Here is a 23322-nt window from a genome sequence, read left to right on the forward strand (position 1 = left end):
AGCCTCCTGTCTTACTATTGCCTATCCTACTCACTAGCATAAATCCTAGGTGTCTGTTTGTTCATTCCTTCATTCAGTATGTGTTGACTGTCTAATCTTTGCTAGGCACTAGGAATACAACAGGGAACAAATCAACAAATTCCCCGTTCTTGTGGAGTTAAATTTTTATGTGTGAGACAGACAACAAATAAACTAGTAAAATAAATACTTTCAATTTATTTTACTTTTCAATTTTATTTTACAATGTAATAAGTGTTATAAAAATTAAAACAAAGAGCTGTGACACTGTCTTGGGGAACAGTACAACTGCTTTATGTGAGTTATTCATTGAATAGTTGTTTGAGCCGAATTTTGAATGAAGGAAGGAGCCAGCCACACAGTGATCAGAAGGAAAGCATTCCAGGCAGAGCAAACAGTACATGTGCAAAGTCCTAAGGCAGGACCAACTTTGGTGTATTCAAGAAATGAAACTACGGCCAGTGTGATTAGAGCATCACAAGTGGGAAGGACTAGTGCAAGATAAGGTGACTCAGAGGTCTTCACCACGGCCGCTTCATATTGACAGCTTTCCCCACTCCCACCTCACTGAGAACTGACCAAAGCATGAATTATCAGTTGTGTAGATTAAGAGCTAAATTCTTGCTTTCTAATCCTGGTGGCACAAAAGCAAAGAAATCGGGTAGACTTCTTAGCATTTTGTAATCACGAAGGAATAGCTTTTATGTATTTGCTACTTTGGACAACCTGGCTCATTCATATGTATTTTTTTTGCTTCTGATGGAATTATAATAAAGATCATATGGAAAAATAATATTTATTCTGAGAAAGACTAATTAAGGGAAAACCAGCCCCACTAGATAGGAGATTACTTTATAAAGCTATAAGAATTAAACAGTTTGGTTTTGATGTGGAAATAGATAGAGTTTGAAATCCACCAAAACATACATGGAATTTAGTTTATGGTAAAGGGGACATTTCAAATAGTGAGGAAAAATTGATTAATTATCCAATAAATGGTATCGTGACAACTGGCAGGAATTTGGTCTGTGTGGGGGAAGCTTTAGTTCCACCTCATGTCTTGTACCCAAAGAAATTCCAAATGGATCATAGACTTAAATGGAAAAAGTGAAACTATAAATGTACCTGAAGAAAACATTTTGCAGAACATTGGAGTGGTGAAAGTTCTTTCTAAGGAGACTAGAAAACCTAGAAGCCAGAAATGAACAAAATTGAGGATAAAATAATCCCATGTTTCTCAGTTTATATATTTTTGAACACTTGGTTAGAAAATTCAAACAGTACGAAAAAAAATAAAATCAAAAGTAGAGGGCTCCTCAATCTCTCACTTCAGAATAGTTTCTTATATATTACTTCCTGAAAATAAATTTAGACTTATATCAGCTTGTATGTATGTGTTTATTATTTTAAAATGCATGCAGAAGGGATCATGCTGTACAGCTATTTAAAATTTGCTTTGTTTGTTTCATTAATATATCTTGGATCTCTTTCCAAATATTACATATAGATTTATCATGTTTGCATAGTATTTAATTTATGGATGGACAGTAATTTAATCAGTGCCCTATTGATGAACATTTGGGTTGTTTTAAAGTCTTATATTTTTTCAATTGATAATGAAGTACTTGAAGTTTCATGACTGTTATATCTTCTTGATAGATCATACCTTTATTCAGAATGGACTATTGCTATTTTGTTTAATGTTTTTTGCCTTGAAATTATTTTATTTGCTAGGAGTGTTGCTATATTTGCCTTTTCAAAATATGCTTGATTTTTTTTTTATTTTCAAACTTTCTATGGCGTTTAATTTTTTATATGACTTATAAACATATGAATTTAATGGTTTTGCTCAATCTTCTGTTAATACTTTCATATTTATTGATATGTTTGGACTTAATCTTCCATTGTATTACATATTTTCTCTTCATCATACTTTCTGATTCTTTTCTTTTCATGCTGTTTGTTGAATTTATCAGTTGTTTTCTCCTTGTTTTCCCACCTCATCTTTATCTTCCCTTAGTGATTTCAGATTTGTGTATCTTACCTTTATTCTTCTGGTGATTATCCTTAAATGTGATTTGGACTGACCTCCTCCTCCTGGAGAAGACCAGAACTTTAGAACTCTTCCCAACCTGCCTCCCTTAGGCTCTACATCCCATGATGAGATGACCTGGGATTGTAGTTTCAAACTATTCTTTCTGTATATTTTTTTACATTATTCATGAGCAATTATTTAACTTAATAATTTTACGGTTTCCGTGCTCATTGCTGCTTCTTGTAGACCTCATTATGATTTTTCTTAAATTCATTATTTTTGCTGGAGTCTATCCTTAAGAAATTCTTTTCAGAGAGGGTATATTACATGGGTTGTACTTAAGTCCTTGCATGTCTGAAAATGATTTTAATTTGCCCTCTTCTATGAATGCTAGTTTGGTTAGGTATATGAGTCTAGATTGAAAATAATTTTTTCTCAGAACTTAAGATATTATTCCCCTGGGTCTGGCATCTCGTGTTTGTCAAGGAGACAGTTGATGCCAGTCTGATTCTAGTTCCTTTCAAAGTAATCTGTTTTATTTTTCTCTTTTGATTTTTAAAATAATATTCTAAAGTTCCCCTACAATATATCAAATGTGAGTCTTTTTCCATTCATCTCATTTTGCACTCAGTAGGTTCTTTTAATTTGAGAACTTGCGTTCGGTCTTCAGCTCTGGGAAATCATCTTCTCCTTCTCCTTATTTAATTTCCCTTCATTTTGTGTGTTCTCTCCCAGAGTGCCAATTTTACAGGCTGAATCAGTTAAGAATATTTTTTGCATTAAGTAACAGAAATTTCTACTAACAGTGTTTAAACAAATGTGGTAATTTCTATGAAGTGAATGGTCAGAATCTGGTTACTGTTTATGTATATTTGTATGGTAGGGAAATAATCACATTTTTAATTAAAGACTCTTCTTTTCTGCCCAACTTCCCCTCTTCACCTCGCCCCCTGCCATTTTAAATGGTTACAGCAGTCAGCAAACTGAATCTGCAGGTCACATTCAGGGAGTTGCTGTAACATCTTCAGCGGGCGTTGAGGTCACAAATGAGAAGCAGGGCAAGAAGAAGAGCAAAACTGCAGTGAATGTTGTACTGATGCCAAATCCCTTGGACCAAACTTGTATTCACCCGGAATCGTATGACATAGCGATGAGGTAAGTCTGGGGCCCGTGTGAGAGTTCTCCTGCCCAGAGTGAGTTCTCTACAGCAAATGGCCTTTGTTTTGGCATAATGGAGACTTAAGAACATGACCATGTTTAAATGACAACATTTTAGAGAAGTTCCGCATTGCTGAGTAATGTGGCACGTTATTTTATTTCAGTGAGGAATGAAACCATTATTCCTGGAGCAGTGTCAAGCTAATAAACCCTGGTGCTAATGGTGAAGTGTGTGTAATGGAAATTGCATGGCACTCTCCTCTGTTTATTTTGGAAATTAACAAGACACAAATGACTAGCACCTGGCTTAAAGCTTGTGCTTATCTAAAGATAAAGCCCTTTTAGAAGAAAACAGCCAACTCTCAGATTTCTTAAGAAATATTGCCCTGTTTGGTTATTACAGAGTCTAAGAAATGATGTACTTTTAATGTACATACATTAACACAGAATGATATGGGAGGAGATTTTTGAGTACAAGAGAAAGTTTAGTGTAAGGCATTGAAAGAAAAAACTTTTTAATACCATATTTGATTAGTTCAAAAATGTTAATTTGTTCAAAAACAGTGACTTGCTACATAACTAAATAGTTTAAGGCTGTTAGTGATTTAAATGAGAGGAGGTTTAAAAATAATGAATATTTTAGCTTCCATTGAATCTAAAGTGAGATTTTTAACTTATTTTAAAATAGTTTATATTTGATTATTTTAATAAATGTAATTGGTTTCCTTTCTTTTCAAATATTTAAAATTTTAAAGACTATAGTAGTACCTATTTTTCTCCCATTTTATTATGAAAAAACTTAAACTGACAGAAAAGTTAAAAAAAATTTTAAATGAATTTTTATATACCTACACCTAGATTTTACTATTAGCATTTTACACCTGTTTTTCCACTTATCTATCCATTTCTTAGTCCATCATCCATATTATTTTTTTATGTATTTCAAAGAAAAGTTCAGACATCAATACACTTTCAGTTAATACTTCAGCATGCATGTCATTAACTAGAATTCTATAGTTCTTAACAGTTTTTTTTCTTAAATTCACATACAATAAATTTTTAAGAGTTACATTAGCTGAGTTTTGGCAAATAAGTACCTATGTCTGTATAACCCAAAGCCCTATTGAGATAAAAATCATTGCCGTCATTCCAGATTGTTCCCTCATACCCCTTCCCAGACAATCCCTATCTCAGCCTCCTAGATCTAACCACATTTTGATTTTTTTCTGCCAAAGATTAGTTTGCCTCTTCGAGAACTTCTTATAAATGATAACTTACAGTAGTACTTTTCTATGTAAAGCTTCTTTCAGCATAATGTTTAGAGATTTTTATCCATATTGTAACAAGTATAAGTAGCTTGTTCCTTTTTATTGCTGAGTAATATTTCATTATCTGAATGTACCACAGTTTATTCTTATTGAAGGAACCTTGCCTATTTCCAGTTTTTGGCTATTATGAGTAAAGTAACTGTGAACATTCTTGTACAATTTTTTGTTGTTGTTGACATTTGTTTTCATTTATCTTGGAAAAATACCTAGGAAAGGATTTACTGGGTCATAAGGTAAGTGAATGTTTGATTTTCTTAGAAACTTCTGGCTTTACTCCAGTGTAGCTGTACCATTTTACATTTCTGTCAACAATGCAGAAGATTTCTGGTTACTTCGCATCTGTGCCATCATTTGATGTTAGTCTTTTTAATTTTAGCCCTTCTAGTGTGTGTGTACTAGTATCTCTTTGTGTTTTTAATTTGCGTTTCCCTGATGACATTGAGCACTCTCTCATGTTTATTAACCATTCATATATCTTCTTTTGTGAACTATCTGCTCATATCATTTAGCCATTTTCTGAGTTGTTTAAGTATTGAGTCTCGGAATTTTAAAAAATATATTCTGGATACTAGTCGTCTGTAAATACATTTCACAAATATTTTGTCCCTGTTTGTGGCTTACTTCTTTATATTCTTATTGGTGTCTTTTGATGAGCAGAAGTTTTTACTTTTAATGATGTCCCATTTATCAGTTTTTTCCTTCTATAGTTACTACTTTCCATGTCTTAAGAAACCCTTGCCTACCTCAAGTCATAAATGTATTCTTCAGTATTTTGTTCTAAAAGCTTGATGGCTTGAGCTTTTGCATTTAGGTCTCTGATACATCTTAAATTACATTTTGTGCATGATTTGAAGTAGAGATCAAGGTTCATTTTCTTTCTCCATTATGAACATTTAGTTATTCCAGCACCGTGTTTGAAGAACAACAGCACCACTTTCTTTTACTCATTGCTTTGGTACCTTTGTTGAAAATCTGATGACTGTGTAAGTGTGGGTCTCTTTCTGGCTCTCTATTCTGTTTCATTGATCTGTTTGTCAATACCACACTATCTTGACTGCTGTAATTTTATGCCAAGTTTTGAAGTCAGATAGTGTAAGTCCTCCGATTTTTAAAAAATATATTGCTGTAAATATTCTAGATGATTTGCATTTTCCTATAAATTTTAGAGCGAGCTTGCAAGTTTCTATTAAAAAACAAAACAAAGCAAAAAAACCTGGTGGAATTATGATTGGGATTACATTGAGTCTAGCTGAATTTAGGAATAGTTGATGTCTTTGTAATATTTATTGAGTCTTGATCGTGAACTTATATCTTTCCGCTTTTTTAGGTCTTCTTTCATTTCTCTCAGCAGTGATTTTTAGTTTCCAGTGTACAGGTCTTGCATGTATTTTACGTTTTTCAACACTTTGTAAATGGAATTTTTAAATTTGTTCCTAATTGTTGGTAATATGTAAAAATACAATTGACTTTTTTGTAGTAGCCTTGTATCCTGTAGCCTTGCTAAATTCACTTAATAGTTGTAGTGGGTGTTTGTAGATTCTTTAAGTTTTTCTGTATAAACAGTTCTGTTATCAGCAAATAGATGAAAGCTTGACTTCTTTTTTTTTAACCTTCATGATTTTTATTTCTTTTTCTTGCCTATTACAATGGTCAGGACCTTCAGGACTGTGTCAAATAGGAGTAATGAGAGTGGGCATCCTTGTCCCATTCTCCATCTTAGTACATGGTTCTCATTTTTTTAATATAAAAATTGTGGTCTCATATGATAGTAATTGTATTTTTAGTGTTTGTTGTTTGAGAAGATGCATACCTGCACATGGATTTATAGACTTCTCGCAACAACTGACATCTCCATGGGTACTACTAAATTAGCATTTTGTTATATGCAAACCGGTGTCTTTTTTTAATGTACATTTTTGTTTGTTTTCATAATGTAGTTTTAATATGGTTTATAAGATTTTTAATTTGCTTTCTACTATAAGCACACATTTTTTGTTTATGCATATTGTTCTTTATAAAAGGCTAAATAATATTCCATCAAGTGATTGAACTGTAATTTCATAATAGTACTCATAGTGGTTCTTTATGATGGATGCCTAGAAGTAGAGTTACTCTGCCAAAGGATTTGAAAGCTCTTTAGCTCTTGATATATATTGCCAGATACCATAGTGATTTATAAAGCCACTAGCAAGTTTGAAACCTGAGAAATCTTGAATTTCTCCTGTCAGTTGGGATTTTCTGCCAGTTTTCACATGGGCTGCTTTCTCCATGTGGAGCGTAAAAGCCCTACCAGTGACTTCACCTCTCTCTGTGCTTCCTTTGGGAGTAGCATTGTCTTTCAGAAGCAAGGTATTTGTGGCCTAGTTCTTGGGAAATTTCTTTTACGTGAAGTTCAACTCCTGACCTTTAAAATCTGGAGACAAAACTGGTAATTTACCTAATTAAGCTTACCGTCCGCATTATCCACTTTGGAGCTATGGTAGTCATTTCTGGCTTTCACATGTGCTTAGCATAGACATCACTCAACATAGGTAGTTCATACTTTCATATAGTGTTACATAAGTGTCTTCCTAGGGAAGAAAAGCCCATTAAGGATATGGTTAGGTCATCATTGGTTTGACTTTAGTTCTGTAAAAGTAAGTTCCATTGCAGTAAATTCATTTTTAATTATATCAGAAAACCAGTAGGAACATAAATGGGTTTAATGCCACCCCACCATAATATCACTCCCAGAAATACACCAAAATGGGAAGCCGTTAATTCTTTTTACTTTTGTGTTTATGGTATTCTCTTTCACAGTCATATTTTAGAAAATTGAGATCTTGATATTTGTAACCTAAGTTAGTCATTTAGTGTTTTAAAAAAAAGTCTACTTTCTTTTTCTTTTTTTAATTATTTTTATTATTTATATTACTTTTTAGAAGCCTTATTTACATTTACAGTATTCTCTACTAAATATTAAAGTGCTGTGTTGTATGGGCTGAATTTTTTCTTTTATATCTGCTTATAATGCTATCAAGTTTTTGAAAGATGAATGTTTAATTTTTATGAAGTAAACTTATTATCCATTTTCTTGCTTTTGTGCAGATTGGTCTTAAAATACCTGATCTGTAAGATCAGTTCAATGTTCCTCATTTTTTTTAATATTCTTTATGGTTTCATTTTTTACTCTGAATTTTATTGTTGATGATTTTATTCATCGCTTAGAATGTACAAAGCATTGTGGTAGGGCATGAAAAATATAAAAATCAATAGAGGTGATTTATGCTCTCAAGGAGCCATTCAAAATAGGATAAAACTTACAAATAACCATAATAGAGGTTAATAATTAGTATGTGCCCTTTTTGAAACACGAAGGTTGTTCACAGGAGAAAGCTCATTTCCAGATGGGGGTACCTGATAAGGCTTTGTGCAGGAGGTGACATTTGGGCTGGGTCTTTAAGGATTTCAAGCAGCAGAAAGAGGGAAAGAGATGTTTAAAGGATTGGAGACAGGAAAGTATAGCTCAGTCAGGTTTGGGAAGTGGTTAATAGTCCAGTGAAGACAACAAACATTCGTGAGTCCTTCCCACCACCATGCGCCTCAGAAGCCTTGTCTCGTTTGAACCTCACAGCAGTCTTACAGGTTGCTGCCGTTAGCATTCCTCCTCCTTTAGATATGCAGTCTCAGATGAGTGAAGGGAACTGCATGAGATAACTCAGCTGGTGGAACTATGATTTGAACCAGATTTATGACACTCCAAAGTCTGAACTCTTAACTGGGTCACAATTAAAAAGGTAATTTGGAGCCAAAGTTAAATGTAATCATAATGGTCTTTCAGATTGAGGGTACCATACCCTCAAAGACAGTATTTGTTCAGCACAGAAGAACAAGAAGACTTGTGTTAATGTGTGCATCTTAAGGAGAAGAAAAAAAGAAAGAAGGAAGCAACTATCTGGAATATGCAGGCTTTGAGTGTTATTCTCTATCATCACATTGCTGGAATTAGACTCTGCCTTTCCCCTGGAGAAAACATTACTCCTCCAATGAAGGAAACTTTGCCTATTTATTTTATTAAGGGATCTGTTAAGAAATGGATTCTTTACATAGAGTGTGTAGAATTTTGTGCTGTTCTGCTGCAAATATGATGTTTCCTGAATATTGCACTGAAAAGAATTCCCTTCCCTCGTGTTTTTTGGAATGAGGCAAGTGCATTTCAAAATAAGTACCTTGGTAGTTTCCACATTTGTATCTTCTTGTTTTAGAAGAGGAATAGGGTGTAGAGCAGGAGTAGCATGTTTATCCTAGAAACGTATCCACTTCTGCCAGAAGATGTTTTTAAGTAAGCGAGAGAAAGTAAGGAGTAATGCAAAGTCTTTAGGAAATGTCAATTAAAAAAACACAGTAAGAGAATCCTTATTATAGAAGATATAAGGGGAACATGGGAGTAAGAAACCTACTATTGCTACAGGTAGATTTTCCTTCAATAGTCCTTTGAGGCCATTCTGTTCTAAATCTCTTTTACTTGTTTCAGGGTCTTCTCACATTCACCTGATTACTTCACTTCCTGCTTCACTGAAAAAGTTCAAAGCTACCTTAGTATCCCCTTTCTTATATTGTCTCTATATCTTTACTCATTCTGTCTCATACTTCTCTAAGCTAGCCTTCCTCTCTTGATTCTGTTTCTCTCCCCACCTCTCTTCTCACAGGTTGCTGCTAAGGACTCTTGACTTTGGCTTTGTCTTGGTCTCTCTGTGTTATAGTTGCCTTACCTCTAAAAGTAGGGGTAGTGGGTTGGGGGTGTAGTGGGGAGTAGCAGCTAAATGAGTAAGGTCTTATAGCTTTATAAAATTTTATGATTGTCTCTTGTATTTTTAATGTCTCTACCACTTATTCCTTTTGTTTTGGCCCAGGCATATTATTGTTATTATTGCTGTAGTCTCCCCATTCTTCACTCCCTCACAGCTAAAATCAGCAACCACCATTTGTCTTACTTCCACCTAGAACTTCTATCTCGTTACTCATTTTTTCATTACCAAACTTCTCAAAAGAATTATCTGCCTCTAATTCTTCCTGCTTGCTTTCTCCCAGTCCCTTACAGGTTGGCTTCTATCCTTACCACTCTTCTGAAATTACTTTCTTAACCAATGAACTCCTGATTATCAAAACCAGTGGCCTCTTTCCATCCTTAAGCCATTTAAGCCATCCTGCCACATTTGACAGCATCAGCTTACTGACCTTCTTCCATCACTTTTGTTTTCATATTCTGCCTTCTCTGCCTTCTCTTTCTCCTTTGGCACTCTAAATGTAGATTATTCTTCAAGTTTTTGACCTTAGCAACCTTCTCCTCGTGTTCTATATGCTCCCATGGATGAATGCGTCCACTCACATGACTATCTTTATCTCTCATCTCTCCACTGATAATTCCAATTGTGTATTTCAATATCTCTAGTCAAGGCCTTGCTCCTAAGCTCTAGCTCTCCCTTTCCATTTGCCTGCAAGAGGTTTTCTCATGAATATCCTAGCACCTCAAACTCAATATATCTAAAACTAAAACTTGTATCCTTCTTTCTCCCTCTCATTCTAACTCCCTCCTCTTCTCCCATCAGTCCTCCTCACCAGTCCCACACAAAAACAAGACAGACAAACAAACAAAAAGACTTTGTCTTCTTCTCTTGTCCCATAATGAATGGTTAATGGCACTACTGTCTTTCTATTAACCAAGGCTAGAATTGACAGAATCATTCATTCATTCATTAAACATATGCCTTTTGAGTGCCTGCTGTATGCCAGGTACTGTTCTGCAATCTTGGAATACATTAAAGATCCCTACACTCAAGGAGACAGACAGTGTACAACCAGCATAATACATAAATTTATAATATGGTAAAGGTGATAAGTGCTGTGGGAAAAGGAGAAAGCAGAGTAATGGGGATCAGGATTACTAGGGTTATGGGCAAGGGCTTGCAGATTTAAGTAGGGAATTCAGGGTAGGTCTCATTGACATGGGGACATTTGAGCAAAGTCTTGATGGAGGAAGTGAAGAAGTTAGCTGTGCAGCTATCTGGGAGAAGCGTGTTCCAGGAAGAGGGACCAGGGTAAAGGCCCTAATATGGATGCAGGCCTGGCATCTTTAAGGACTAGCAAGAAGGCCAGTGTGGCTAGAGCAGAGTAAGCAAGGGAGAGAAAAATAGATCAGATCAAAAGGGCATTGGGAGACCGTTATAGGGACTTGGCCTTAATTCTGAGTGAAATCAGAACCATAGCAGGGTTTTGTGCTGAAGAATGACATGCTCTGATTTGCATGTTAAAAGGATCCCATTGTCTGCTGTATTAAGAACAGACTATAAGGGGCAGTGGTAGAAGCAGGGAGACCACTTAGACTAACTGAGGTAATCCAGGTGAAAGATGAGGATGACTGAGATTCAGATGATAGCAGAAGAGTTGATGAGAAGTGATCAGATTCTGGGTAGATTTTTAAAGTAGAGTCAGTACAATTTGCTGGCAGATTGGATGAAGGGTATGAAAGACAGTAACTGTGGATATGAATGGCAGAAATAATATGAATACCAGAGACACTGGAGGATGAAGTGGAAACTCATTGTAAAGGAGGGGAATAGGGAAGAGCGAAGTTAAAAAACTAAACTTTGATCACTCCCCCAGTGATTTCTTCTAGTCTCATGGCGTTAAGGACTTTTTTAGATACATGACTCAAACGTGTATCCTCAACACAGTCCGTTCTTCCAAACTCCAAACTCATGTATCCAACTGCCTGTTTGACATATCAAACCTAATGTGCCTTAACCTGAACTCCACGCCTTTCTCCAAAATCTTGCTCCAGGTCTTCCTCATGATGATGGCAATTCTTCCTTTGTTTCTCAGTCCAAAAGCCTTGAAGTCATCCTTGACCTTGCGAGATAATCCTATCTGGGAATGACCTCTTTCTCATGTGAACAACTTTGTGCTTCACAAAGGGCATTTACTAATTATTGACCTCTCTTATGATTATTTTTGAGTAAGTTTTGTGCTCCCCATTTTGGTAGGCTCCTTGAGAGCATTAATCACTTCTGTTCATTTATAGATTCTTTAGGCCCTACCACAGTGTTTTGCACATTCTAAGTGATGAATAAAGTCGTCAACAATAAAGTTCATAGAGTAAAAAATGAAAATTCATAGAGTAAAAAATGAAAAAATGAAAATAAAATTCATAGAGTAAAAAAAGAATATTAAAAAATATAGGGACCATTGAACTGATCTTAGAGATCAGGGATCTTAAGAGCCAACCAATCCTGTATAAAAGCAAGAAAAAGAATAATAAGTTTAAATTTTTTTAATTAAAAAGCTTCTTTTGCTGTGGGCCTCAGTACTCCACTGTACCCCACTTATTTATAAAACAGACTTAGGTTGTCAAAAAGAAGTATGACATAGTAGAATATATTGTCATTAAAATAAAGCTGCGAGCCTCTCCAGTTGTCCTTGTCCCTATAAAATAAGTAATGCATCTGAAAATTTCATACCAGATTTGCTAGGCTAGTGGCAATTAAATCTAAGGTTAGCTTATAATTGTAGGCTGTAAGCTCCAGTGAGGCAGAGATCATATGAGTCTGGTTTACCACTCTATCCCCAGCACCTAACACAGACTGATGTGGTGATATTTGTTTAATGAAAGAATAAATGATAGAAATAGAGAATGAAAGATGACTACGCAGAAGAACACTGAGGAAAGGAAACTCCTCAGGAATTGACAATTTTAATCAGGCAAAATGAAATATTTAGCTTTACTTCAATCCAGATGTTTTTTTCTGTAGTCTAAACTGGCTGAGGTCAATGCAATTGTCTAGCGAAACCATTGATAGAACGTCTAGATCACCCTTTCTGCCGTTGCCTGTCCCACATGTTGAGCTCTCCTTTCAGACTCCCTTGTGGGTTGAAGGGATTTTAGGACCTCCCCAGATTGAATCCCATGCCTTCACAGAGTATTGTGTCCAGAGCCCAGCCCTTCCAAGATCTTACAGACCAGAAAACAGAGAGAGACCGTGAAAGAGGATTACTTACCATTTTCTGTCATCATCCAGAAATTGTCAGGATGTCCCCATGTGTGAGTGATTTCATTGTGTTGAGTATTGTGGGCCATGAGTAGAATTGCTGCTGTATTGTGAGTAGAATGAAGTCCAGAAACAGCCTATTTAGGGTTTGCCACTCCCCCAGGCCTCTTCTGTTTTTGTCCTACCATTTTGGTTGATCAAGAGAGCTAAAGGCAAGTATCCAATTTCCTTTCCTTGACTGAGGTGCCAGGAGGTAGTGCTTTGTGCTGCAGATTATGCTGATTTGTACATGTCACAGTGAGACCTGGCATTCTCCCAAAGAATCTGCTGCATTAAGAATTTGATTCACTCCAGATAGTTAAGCTTTGAAAGTTATGTTCTTGACTTAACTTGAAAAATGCCAGGAAATTTAATGTCAAGACTGTCACTTGGCACTCATTTAGATAAAGCATTAGCTAGTATTTAATTGTTATTTCCATTTTGGCCATTAGGGAGAAATTTAAAAAGACTCGTTTGTAGAAGTGGTTAGCAGCCTGTGTAGCAGGAGTATGGCACACAGCACCATTCTAGTGGACTGGGTGAATGTCTATCAAGGAATGAATTGTATCAATATCTGCGCTATAATGTTAGTACTGTGATATTTCCTTTATTACTGCTGATGTGCCTATTTCTGACCCTTACAATCAGTGTTGGAAAGTATATTTTCAGAGAGTAAACAACTGTCAGTTTAACATTCAGGTCTGGGACAGGACTAACCACATAACCTGACAAAATACTTACTTGGGGAGGGAGATCTTCTGTACAAAAGCCAAGCAATGTTTATTCTTAATTTACAAAAAACTTGTGTCAGGTTTTTAAGACCAAAAGTTGTTCAGAGGGTACTAACTTCCAGTTATCAGATGAGTCAGTTCTGGGGATGCGATGCACAGCATGGTGATCATAGCTAATAATACTGTATTATTTACTCGAAAGTTGGTAAGTGGGTAGATCTTAGATGTCTCACCACAAGAAAGAAATGGTAATTATGTGACCTGATGGAGGTGTTAGCTAATGCAGTGGTGATAGGCATTTTGCAATAATATAAGTGTATCAAATCAACACATTGTATACCTCAAATTTATACAATGTTACATGTCAATTATATCTCAATAAAGTTGGGGAAAAAAACAAAGGTAGAATTAACCCAACAGATACACAAGGATTCTGTGATGAGATAAATGAATAAATGGATCCCAGCTGATGCGCGTGGGCTAAGCAGTCATGGAGCTAGAGCCTGAGAGGCCCTTGAGAGGTTCTGCCTTGCTCTCTGCTGTGAAGCTAAGTCAAGCCAGACAGTGACTAGTGGCCCAACTGAAGACCGTTAATGAGTGAGCACATCTCAGTCTCTGTTTCTTTCCCATTCCTACTCAAGGATTTGGTGTCTCTGAACTCTTCTTTCAGAATTACTTTCAGGTTTTTTTTATCACATTCTTCTCAACCCATCCCCTTTTTTCTGACCGGTAAGGAAAGAAGTCTTCTAGCTAATAAGCAGCTGCAATGCAGGGAGTTTAGATTGTTTTTGTTTAAAAAAAAATGGCAGCAGTAGAGCAATGACATTCACAGATTTGATATTCACGGTTTTGAATGTGAGCAACCAGAAGCCCCGTGACTTGTGGTGAGTTGTGATTTCTCTGAGGGTGAGTCCCTTAGCCTACCGAGTACGTCTAGCACCCCTCCCCACATCCAAAATTCACTGCAGCTTTACTCTGCATTCGCATGCCAACTGACTTCTGCAATGATAAAAACATGTTGCTTTGTGGGAAACTTGCCTGAAAAGAAACCCAACTACAAATGCTATAAAATAAATGAAGATTAGATAAACAGACCTAAGAAATTATTTGCAAATTTGAAACATCTTAAATTTTTCTGGACTTGCCTCACAAGAGTTGGCAGCATTCAGACATGAAAATTAAGGCAGAATCATTGCTGGCTTTTGATAAGTGAAGTCTTAGGATGTGTATCAATTAGTTACCCCACATTAACTTCTTCTGTGGAGCTGTGATGAGACAGTATTAGATTGCCTTTTCATAAAGAGACATAGCATCATAAAAGAAAATAAAAAGATGATAAATGGACAGATTACTAAAAGTATTTTTTGTTTTTCTTTCTTTTTTTTTTTCCTTGTTAGTTAAAACCCCAAACATCTTACTATAATTCCCAGGAAGTAACACTTATCATATTTTCAAAAGTGCCTTCACAAAAGAGAAAAATGATGAAAGAGAATGTACCCACTTGAGAATCAGATAATCAGGCTATGGGGTTCTTTGGAATTGATTATTGTATCTAATGTCTTACACAACATTCCAACACACCCTCCACACAGAATTTTGGGCAAGGCTGGTACAGGGAACTAGGAAGTTGAAGAATCTGAGACCTAACTTTCCCCTAGCTCAATCCGGACGCAGTACAGTGCCGGACTGCCTGGGTTCAAATCATGCCTGTCTGATCTGGGGAAGTAATTGAACCTGCCAGTCCCCCAGATTCCTTGTCTGTTAAATGAGGGTAGAGATAGTACCTATTTCATGCAGTGACATGAGTTCTTAGCACCCGGGACAGAGTGAGCTATTGTTGCTATCCTTATTATTGCTGTTACTTTAGTTGTGACTGAAAAGGACTGCCAAGCTGACCTGTAAAAGAAAAAGGGAGGGTGGTTTACAATTGTTGGTCTCCCAGGAAAATATTAAATTATTTTACCATGTGATCCAGATATAATTTGGGGCATTTAACATTGTTATTTAAAATTAACACAGGATCTTAGAACTGGAGAAAACACTGGTTTCTCCCATACATACCTGCAGCAGACTGTTAGTACCCAGTAGAGGAGTGAGAGAGAGTTGCCAGCCAACCCTAAAGTTGTGCTTGCTTCAGTCTCTTCCATCTCCAGAGTATTTGCCCTTCTCCTTCTCTTCTCCAAGTTTAGATCACTCAGTCTGGAGCCTGAAACTCAGTAGGGTATTGATTTAGTCTCCCATTATCTCCCTCCTTCCCTTCCTGTCCCCAGTCTAGCTATGGATTTTAATCTTAGCCTGTCTTCTGATTCTCTGTGTGACCATAAGCAAATTACTTTGACCTCAATCGCCCACTCTTTAAATGAAATAAAAGTGGCTCTGCCCATTCAGAGGACAACCAGAGGATTTATGGAAATGGCAGACGTTAAGCATTTTCAAATTTCTTGAAAGAAGGATTCCTTGACGGGATGGAATTCATACTAAAAACTTGCTTCCCAAGGAAGAAAGCCCTTCACCCTAATACACGGGCTCTATCCTCTAGTAGTGCCGGAGCTATTTAATTTCAGCTTCGCCATCACAAGCCTGTGTGTTTTTGAGCACCACTTCTTTATTTGCCCTCCTCTTTCAAATATTCGCAGGCACTAATCCACGTTATGGCTTTACAGCCAGTAAATTAAATTATATGAATTCTAAACACAGTGTTTTTGAGCTGTAGAGAGTCTGCAGCCTTTGAAACCACTAACTTAATTTTGTCCAACTCTTATTCAGTAACTCAAAAAGAGCCAAACTTTTTCTTTTGAATTTGGTTTAAAAAATAATAATAAATTGCTCCCAGGCAGTGGTCCTGGGTGCCAAATTTTATCTGAGATCTAAATCTTCTGTCTGCGTTGAAAATCCCCCAAAGTAAAGGGGTAAGGAGTGCTGATGAAGAGGTGATAGATGACCACTTTACCTTAGCTGCAACCTTTTGGTCCCAGCTGTGTGACTTTGGGCAAGTCACTTAATCTATCTGAGTTTTTATTCCCTTATCTGAAAATCTATATCCACAATAAATTTTTGAGAGAATTAAATGAAATCATCTCTGTTGAGCACTTTCAAAGTATCTATATTTATCTACATGTAAAATCTTACCTCTATGGGGCAGCCCAGTGGTGTAGTGGTTAAGTTTACACACTCCGCTTTAACAGCCCCAGGGTTCATGGGTTCGGATCCTGGTGCAGACCTGCACACTGCTCGTCAAGCCATGCTGTGGTGGCGTCCCACATACAAAATAGAGGAAGATTGGCACAGATGTTATCTCAGGGCCAATCTTCCTCACCAAAAAAGAAAACAAAGAGCTTACCTCTAAAAAAGCTGATCTAAGTGAAAGATTATTTATTCCAATATACTGCTGTTACTTAGAATTAGAATGTAAGCTCATTCACAGCAAAGGCTCTGTTATCTTTCAGTCATCTTCCATAATAAATAAATACTTAGTGAAGAAATGAATATACTTTCCTAAATTACTTTTAATTGGCTTCAGCATTTTGTCACATTCCTTTGAAGAGCCTTGATTTTAGCAAATCTTTATCATTTGACTGTGTGTCGTGTGTGTGTGTGTGTTTAAAACAACCCAACTCAATGGAAAGAAGATGATCAAGCTGGGTAATATTTGGTTGTTGGGTTTTTTTTCTGCTTCTTTTTATTGAGGAGCAGGTTTGTTGTTGTTTTTAAAAGTGTAAAAAAACTGCCTTTGCTTTGTCACTTGTAAATTTATTCCTAAGGTAATTCCTAAAACAGGATTTTAGAAATCTTTAGAGCAATAATCACAACATTCCAAGACATGATACCTTCCGATTTTATATACTTGTACTCATTTGGAGGTGTATGTATATACATTTAGGTTTTCTAAAATATAGTTTTAATTATATTATAATCACAAAGTATATCATACTTAGCAAGTGGTTCTGAAATAGGAAAAGCTACTTAAAAATCAATGCTACTTATTCCTTATGGCACTGATCTTAGATGTTTTGTTTGATCTTAGACATTTTGGCAATGTCTTCAACTATTTCTAAAGAGAAAATCATCCTAAATCTTAAATTTTTAGAGGATTTCTGTGTAAGCACATTTTAACTGGCTTTTTTTTTTTTTTTTTTACAAAGTTAGTTCCCTGTACTAAATTGCTAAAATAAAACAGCTTTCTAAAGATACGTTCTCCTCCATACAGTTAATGCAACATGCATTGAGTATCCAGTTTCTATGCATGTCTAATAGACCTTTGAAAAAGAAGGAAACATTTAGTAAGTTCTTCAGGAGTTAGCAGCAGGTAACAGTCTAATGCTTATAAACCAAGTCTTTTGGAAGACAAACTGCATTCCTTAATCTGTGACAGCTTCTGTTTCTCAGTTCTTGTTTTTTCTGCCACTCATAGATGCAGGAGTGTATTTAGATGCAGAAGGTACTCCAAAGACACTCCAAATGGTACCAAGCCAATGATGCTGAAAATGCCCCCGCTGCCTCCCAGATAGCTGCATGCCACTGAAAACTATATTCTCAGATCACAGTTTGTGAGGGCTTTCAGAACAACCCCATTACCCTTTCTGAAAGGGTTACATTTTTTTTTAAGTTTATGCGCAGTATGTAAGTTCTCAAAAGCCAGTCAGCTGTACCTTCTTGTGAAAAATTACTTGCTGTAACTTTCTGTGGCTGATCATATGCTAAGAAAAGCTATTTAAATATTATCTTCACTAGACATCTCCTAGCTTCTACAGTACACTAGGTTGTTCGGTGGGCCTCTCTGTAAATGCTCTCTACTTGACTTTACCGTTGCTTGTGGCTTTTGCGCCAGCAAAGATTTTTAAGGATTCTGGCCTAGTTCACTGTCTCAGTTTAGCAAAGAGCTTACACATTTGAAAAGATTCTTTGATGATGATTGAAGTGCAGTTCGCATTGCTGCGCCTTTCATTTGACTGCTGAAACAGCAAACGTGGGAAAGCCGGCATGCTTTGTCTAAGCTAAACTCCATGTGCACTGCCACATGCTCACCTGTGTAAATTCAGCTCCCAGAGATAGTGGAAAAGGACTAGCAAGTTTTTCTCCTTTGCCATGTTGGGATTTATATTCAATCTTTAATATTAAGTGCAGCACATTTAAAAATACATATAGTATCTGTGGGTTTTAGTGTAACAGATTATGACTGAAGTTTCCTTTGTGTCCCACTGCTTAATCTACAATCACAGTTAAGAAGGCCAGATTTTCTCTCAGAGTGTAAGCTCTCTTTTTAAATCATTGGATGTTTACCTATATCACAAAATATGACCTGCTTCATCTGTACCTGTTATTTCTAAAATGACCGTGTTCTTGCATTTCTTGTTTTATTGGTGTAATTACTTTACAACTGAGTAAAACTAATGGATAAAAATAAACAAATACGAAAGTCTCTTTTAATAAAAGGCGAAAGATTTATATGCTCTGAAGAGAAACCAGAGTATCGAAAGTCCCTTTTAAAAGCGTCGAGACTGGATAGACAACTAGAAGGACGTGGCCCTGGCAATGTGTTCTTTTCGAGTTATAAATTCCGTGTTTGGCCCACAAAGTGCACACTAATATGAAGTTGTTTTTCAAGTGATGGAGTTGCATCACCGTGGTTCTTCTGTGCTCCGTGGCGTATCATGTTGCTTTAATGTAATGAACCAAGTCCTGGGCTCCTAAATTTTTTCCTCAATGCTGGAAATGATTATATAAAACAGAATGGCTGTATCTGAGGTCTTAAGAATCTGGAGAATTTTTTATTTTTCAAGAAAAATCTTACAAAGACTTTTCTTATTCTTTGAGGGGAAAAACCTGGCACTTGTACTAAGTTTCTGTTGAGAATACCAGTGATTTTAGGTTATATAGCATACTGTTTGAAAAACACGCATTATCTGCACTGCAAGGTCTGTATTTTAACTTTGTGCAGATGTGTGCTAAAAGAACATGATGTGCTTATTTGTTGCATTTACGCTACTTTCTTACTTTAAGTAAGATGGATGAAATTACATATTAAATAAAAACAGCAGCTCAGACAGCAGTCCCTCGCAAACCGAAAAAGCCTCGCAGAGACAGTGGAGAAAATGAAACTATGACTCTAACAACTCATTGACTTTTGAGAGAATTGTCTATTCAAAGGTGTATAGTTAATAATTTATTTGTGGGATTTATCAGAGTTAACTGTCTAATGTTTAATCTGCCATTAAATTGTGTCAGTGAAATGTTACCAAAAGTATTGTGTTTTATATCTTAACCAAATATAGCATTTTAATTTTTACGTAACTGCAGTTATAAACAGATACACACAGATGCGTATGGCACAAAACTCCATTTAGTGAGAATAGCTGTGTGGCCTTTGGGCAAGTTATTCAACCTCTCTGACCCTCACCTTTCCCTTTCTATATGACATGATACCTGCCTTTTAGAATTATTGTCAGGATTAAATGAGAACATCTGTCAAGCACTGGCATAACACCTGACACATATTTATTAATACGTGTTCACTCACATTCTGTGTTCCAAGTTTCATAATGTATATTTTTGTATGGTACTTTTGAGCCAGAAAGTACTTTGTATTGAGTATTACTTATACTCAATTCTAAAGTGAAACTTTATATTAGATATTACTTATCACACTCAAGTGAAAATTCAGAATACGTAGGATAAATATTTCTTAAGATGTTTAAGGAACACGTTTATTGAGTCGCTACTGAGGGTAAAATATTGTTTCCTATCATTTGTAGTTGAATATATTTGAATCCAATAAGGGAGAGGTCAGTCTGAATGCTGTTCCCGGTTCATTTTATAGTCCCCTTCTGTTTGCTATTTTCCTTTTTCTGTAAGCCTGTTGTAACTTTAGGGAAGTTTTCAAAATAAAGAAGCATTTGACTTTGTTCTGTAGTCATTTAAAAATAGAGTTGATCAATATGAAGCATTAGCTAGGAGAACAATTTGGTCCTTTTTTATTGATTTCAGTTACCAGTGCCCTCAGGCTTATGTGTGAAAACGATATATGAAATATGCACCCCAGGTTAAACAGACCAATTTTCTTCTTACATCTGCAACCACTATAAACAGAATTCTTTATATGGAAGTGACTTTGGTAGCAGTTAGTTACACACACAACCTTAAGACTCCAAGTGGCCTCCCGAGCCAGTGTTTTTGTTACTGAGGCCAAAACTTGTACAGCGCTTTGGGAAGTTTCTGCCCGCTGGTTACTTTTATTAATTATAAAATACTATTCAAGGTTATAGCCTATGAATACACTTTTTTGGTGTTTTACCACTTGATTGTAAGCCAGAATCTTGGGAATTTGAAAGATATTGTGCTGAATAGTCAGTTGCAGACCAATCGAGCCATGACGGTGAATACCAGGGAAGCCTACTCAGCAGGACATGCATTATTTAGAAAATTGTGTAAGGAAGTTGGCTGTGGGCATGTGTCATCTGCCCCGTCAGTCAGAGCTCCAGCAGCTGTTCCCTGTCACCAGGGCCTTTACGTGCTACTGCCCATCCATCAGCACTAACAGATACCAGCTGCCTCCACGGGGCTGGGGAAGCCACAGACACACAGACTTAACAGTGTATCTCACTGGCCACCAGTTTGGATGGAAGTGCATTCCCAAAGTGGGAGACCAAGCACCAACTCCTTGGTCTTTCATTAGACCATTAACCAAAATAAGCTCTCAAGAGAATTAATTGGATTTTGGAGAATCTGTTTTTGACTGAAAATATGGCGGTGGAAAAGTAGGAGGGTTGTACTTTTACACCCAAAGAGACATCCTAGTTAAATGAGAGAGAAGAAAACTTTCTTCCCCGGATACCATATCGTCAGCACTGGATTATCACTGAAGAAGCCTTTTCTGGTTGAACACAACAATGCAAAAAAAAAAAAAAAAAAAAAAAAATGGATATCACAAGCATTCTTTTCATGATGATGCAGCAACCTGCCAAATGGGATGCATCCCAATTCTGATTATAGACAAGCGTCCAACAGTTTGCTTTTTCCCTTCTTGTATTCCAGAGACATCCTTAGAGGAAAGGATTTGAGGGCATTAGTATCACTAGCTGTCTGATTACTGTGTTGACATTTTTAAAGTGCCATTAATCATAGAAAATGGAACTTAATGATGTAGAAAAATACCCAGCCAAGGAATGTCAAGAAAGTAAGCCACAGCCCAATATACTAATGAAATTAAAGGGAAATGCATCTTAATGCTTTAATTTTTTTTCTTAATTAACTTATTACTGGACTCCAAAGCTAAGTAATTGAGAGGCAGCTGTGCAAGCAAGGGAAATGATAAAACAAAGGAAAATTGAGAGGAGATGTTTTTATTTTGTAAATACTGCAGCTATATAATGTATAAAGTACATAAAGATAATACTCATCTTAAGATTATATAATTGAAGTCTTCTATTTTGGAAGAAATGACTTTTTCTTTTTGATATTCCCTCCCATATTTTTTTCTGCTGACTCTGAATACTAAATATACTTGATATAATTTAGTTCATGTGAGGCTTGACTATTGATGGAATTTGAGAATTATGAGGCTGATAGTATGCGGCACAGATAACACTGTCATCATGGGTACACAAAAGTAAAAAGCAATGATATAGTACATGAATAGAGTCATTCATTTGTCAAAAGCTGGCAATGCTTGTTCAATGTTTTGCTGGATTTTGATATCATCAATACATTGTTTGCCTATTAGCGAATTTAAATTCAAATAAGTTTTCCTAACTGAAATTTTAGAAAACATGAGATAAATATAGGTATCCTTATTTGGAAAATTTATATGACACTAAACTCTAATCAACATTACACTGTAAAGCATTTCTAATGCTGATTCTAAGCAGGTGCTTTGTTGGAAAATAGTGCAAGAACCTAAATCCATCCGCTCCTTTTTTTTTCCAGGACAGATAACCTATTACAGCATGGGGGACACAGTAGATTTTCAATAAAAATGGATTGATGGGTTGATACATGGATCTGAAATGAATGAATTTTAGGTGACCTGTATAAGGAGATTGGAAAATAAGTAATATTGTTAGTAAGAGTTGGGCTTTTTTCTTCCCCCTACAGGTTTTTATCATTCATTGGAGGGACACTGTGTGACATTGGAAAGCCTGAAATGCAACAAAAAATAAATTCATTCCTTGAAAAGGAAGGAATAGAGAAAATTGCAGAAAGATTGCGAACAACTGTTCACACGTTACAAGTCATCATAGATGGTCTCAATCAGCCTGAAAGCTTTGACTTTCGAACAGGTAAACAATTGAACGTGAATAACAGTAACTTTTATTTGCATAGCCCACATTATCTCCTATGGCAGCAATCCTATGCCATAGGCAAAACAGATATTATTCTCCCATTCTATACACAAGAAAACTGTAGTGACTTTCCTTCAAAGTCATTGCAGGTAGTATCCAGAGCCAAAGCTAGAAGCCAGGTCTCCAGACTCTGCATCCCTTGCTTATTTTCCCTTACACTAGACTAGATGCTTCATGCATGTACTGCTGTGTGCATGGAGGGACACATTTTTCATGATCCTTCTGTAAGCTGTTTTTATCTCATAGGAGCCAGAAGTCCAAGGTAAAGCATTCAGTTCACAAACCAAAAAGTGAATCTTCTTTCTAAATTACAGCCTTCCAAGTTCCTGGAATCTGTGTCAGTGAACACACTGCACAAATAAGATGCTATCTCTGTTGATTTTCCTTCTAATTAAAAGTGCTCTCAGCTTTCAACACAGGTAGGTAGTAAGGGAAGTGTAACAGCCATAGTGGTTGAGAGCAGTGACCTGGTGAGAAAGAATTAAGGTATCAAATAACCTACTTCCCAAGGAAATTTGAATAGGAAGCCCTGAGATTTAAATGAATCTGCACATTTGTCTCATAACCAGTTTTATGATACCATATTTAGGGCTTGGCTCCTTTCATTCTACATTAGGTTGTGTGGAGGTGGTTAGACATGCTTCTTTGAAA

At 36.3% G+C, this 23322-nt stretch overlaps 1 protein-coding gene across 2 annotated transcripts in view; it reads left to right on the forward strand.

Annotated features, from left to right (window-relative positions):
• Positions 1-23322, forward strand: part of SRBD1 (S1 RNA binding domain 1) — a 206194-nt gene that overhangs the window by 179128 nt on the left and 3744 nt on the right. The window contains exons 19-20 of one of the 2 annotated variants that reach the window (XM_023619698.2): positions 3026-3208; positions 22424-22608. In XM_023619698.2, the coding sequence (XP_023475466.1) occupies positions 3026-3208; positions 22424-22608 (368 nt within the window). The remainder of the gene's footprint in view (positions 1-3025; positions 3209-22423; positions 22609-23322) is intronic. The other variant, XM_023619699.2, reaches the window with a different exon arrangement.

This window comes from Equus caballus, chromosome 15 (genome assembly GCF_041296265.1).
Source record: "Equus caballus isolate H_3958 breed thoroughbred chromosome 15, TB-T2T, whole genome shotgun sequence".
Lineage (NCBI taxonomy): Eukaryota > Metazoa > Chordata > Mammalia > Perissodactyla > Equidae > Equus > Equus caballus.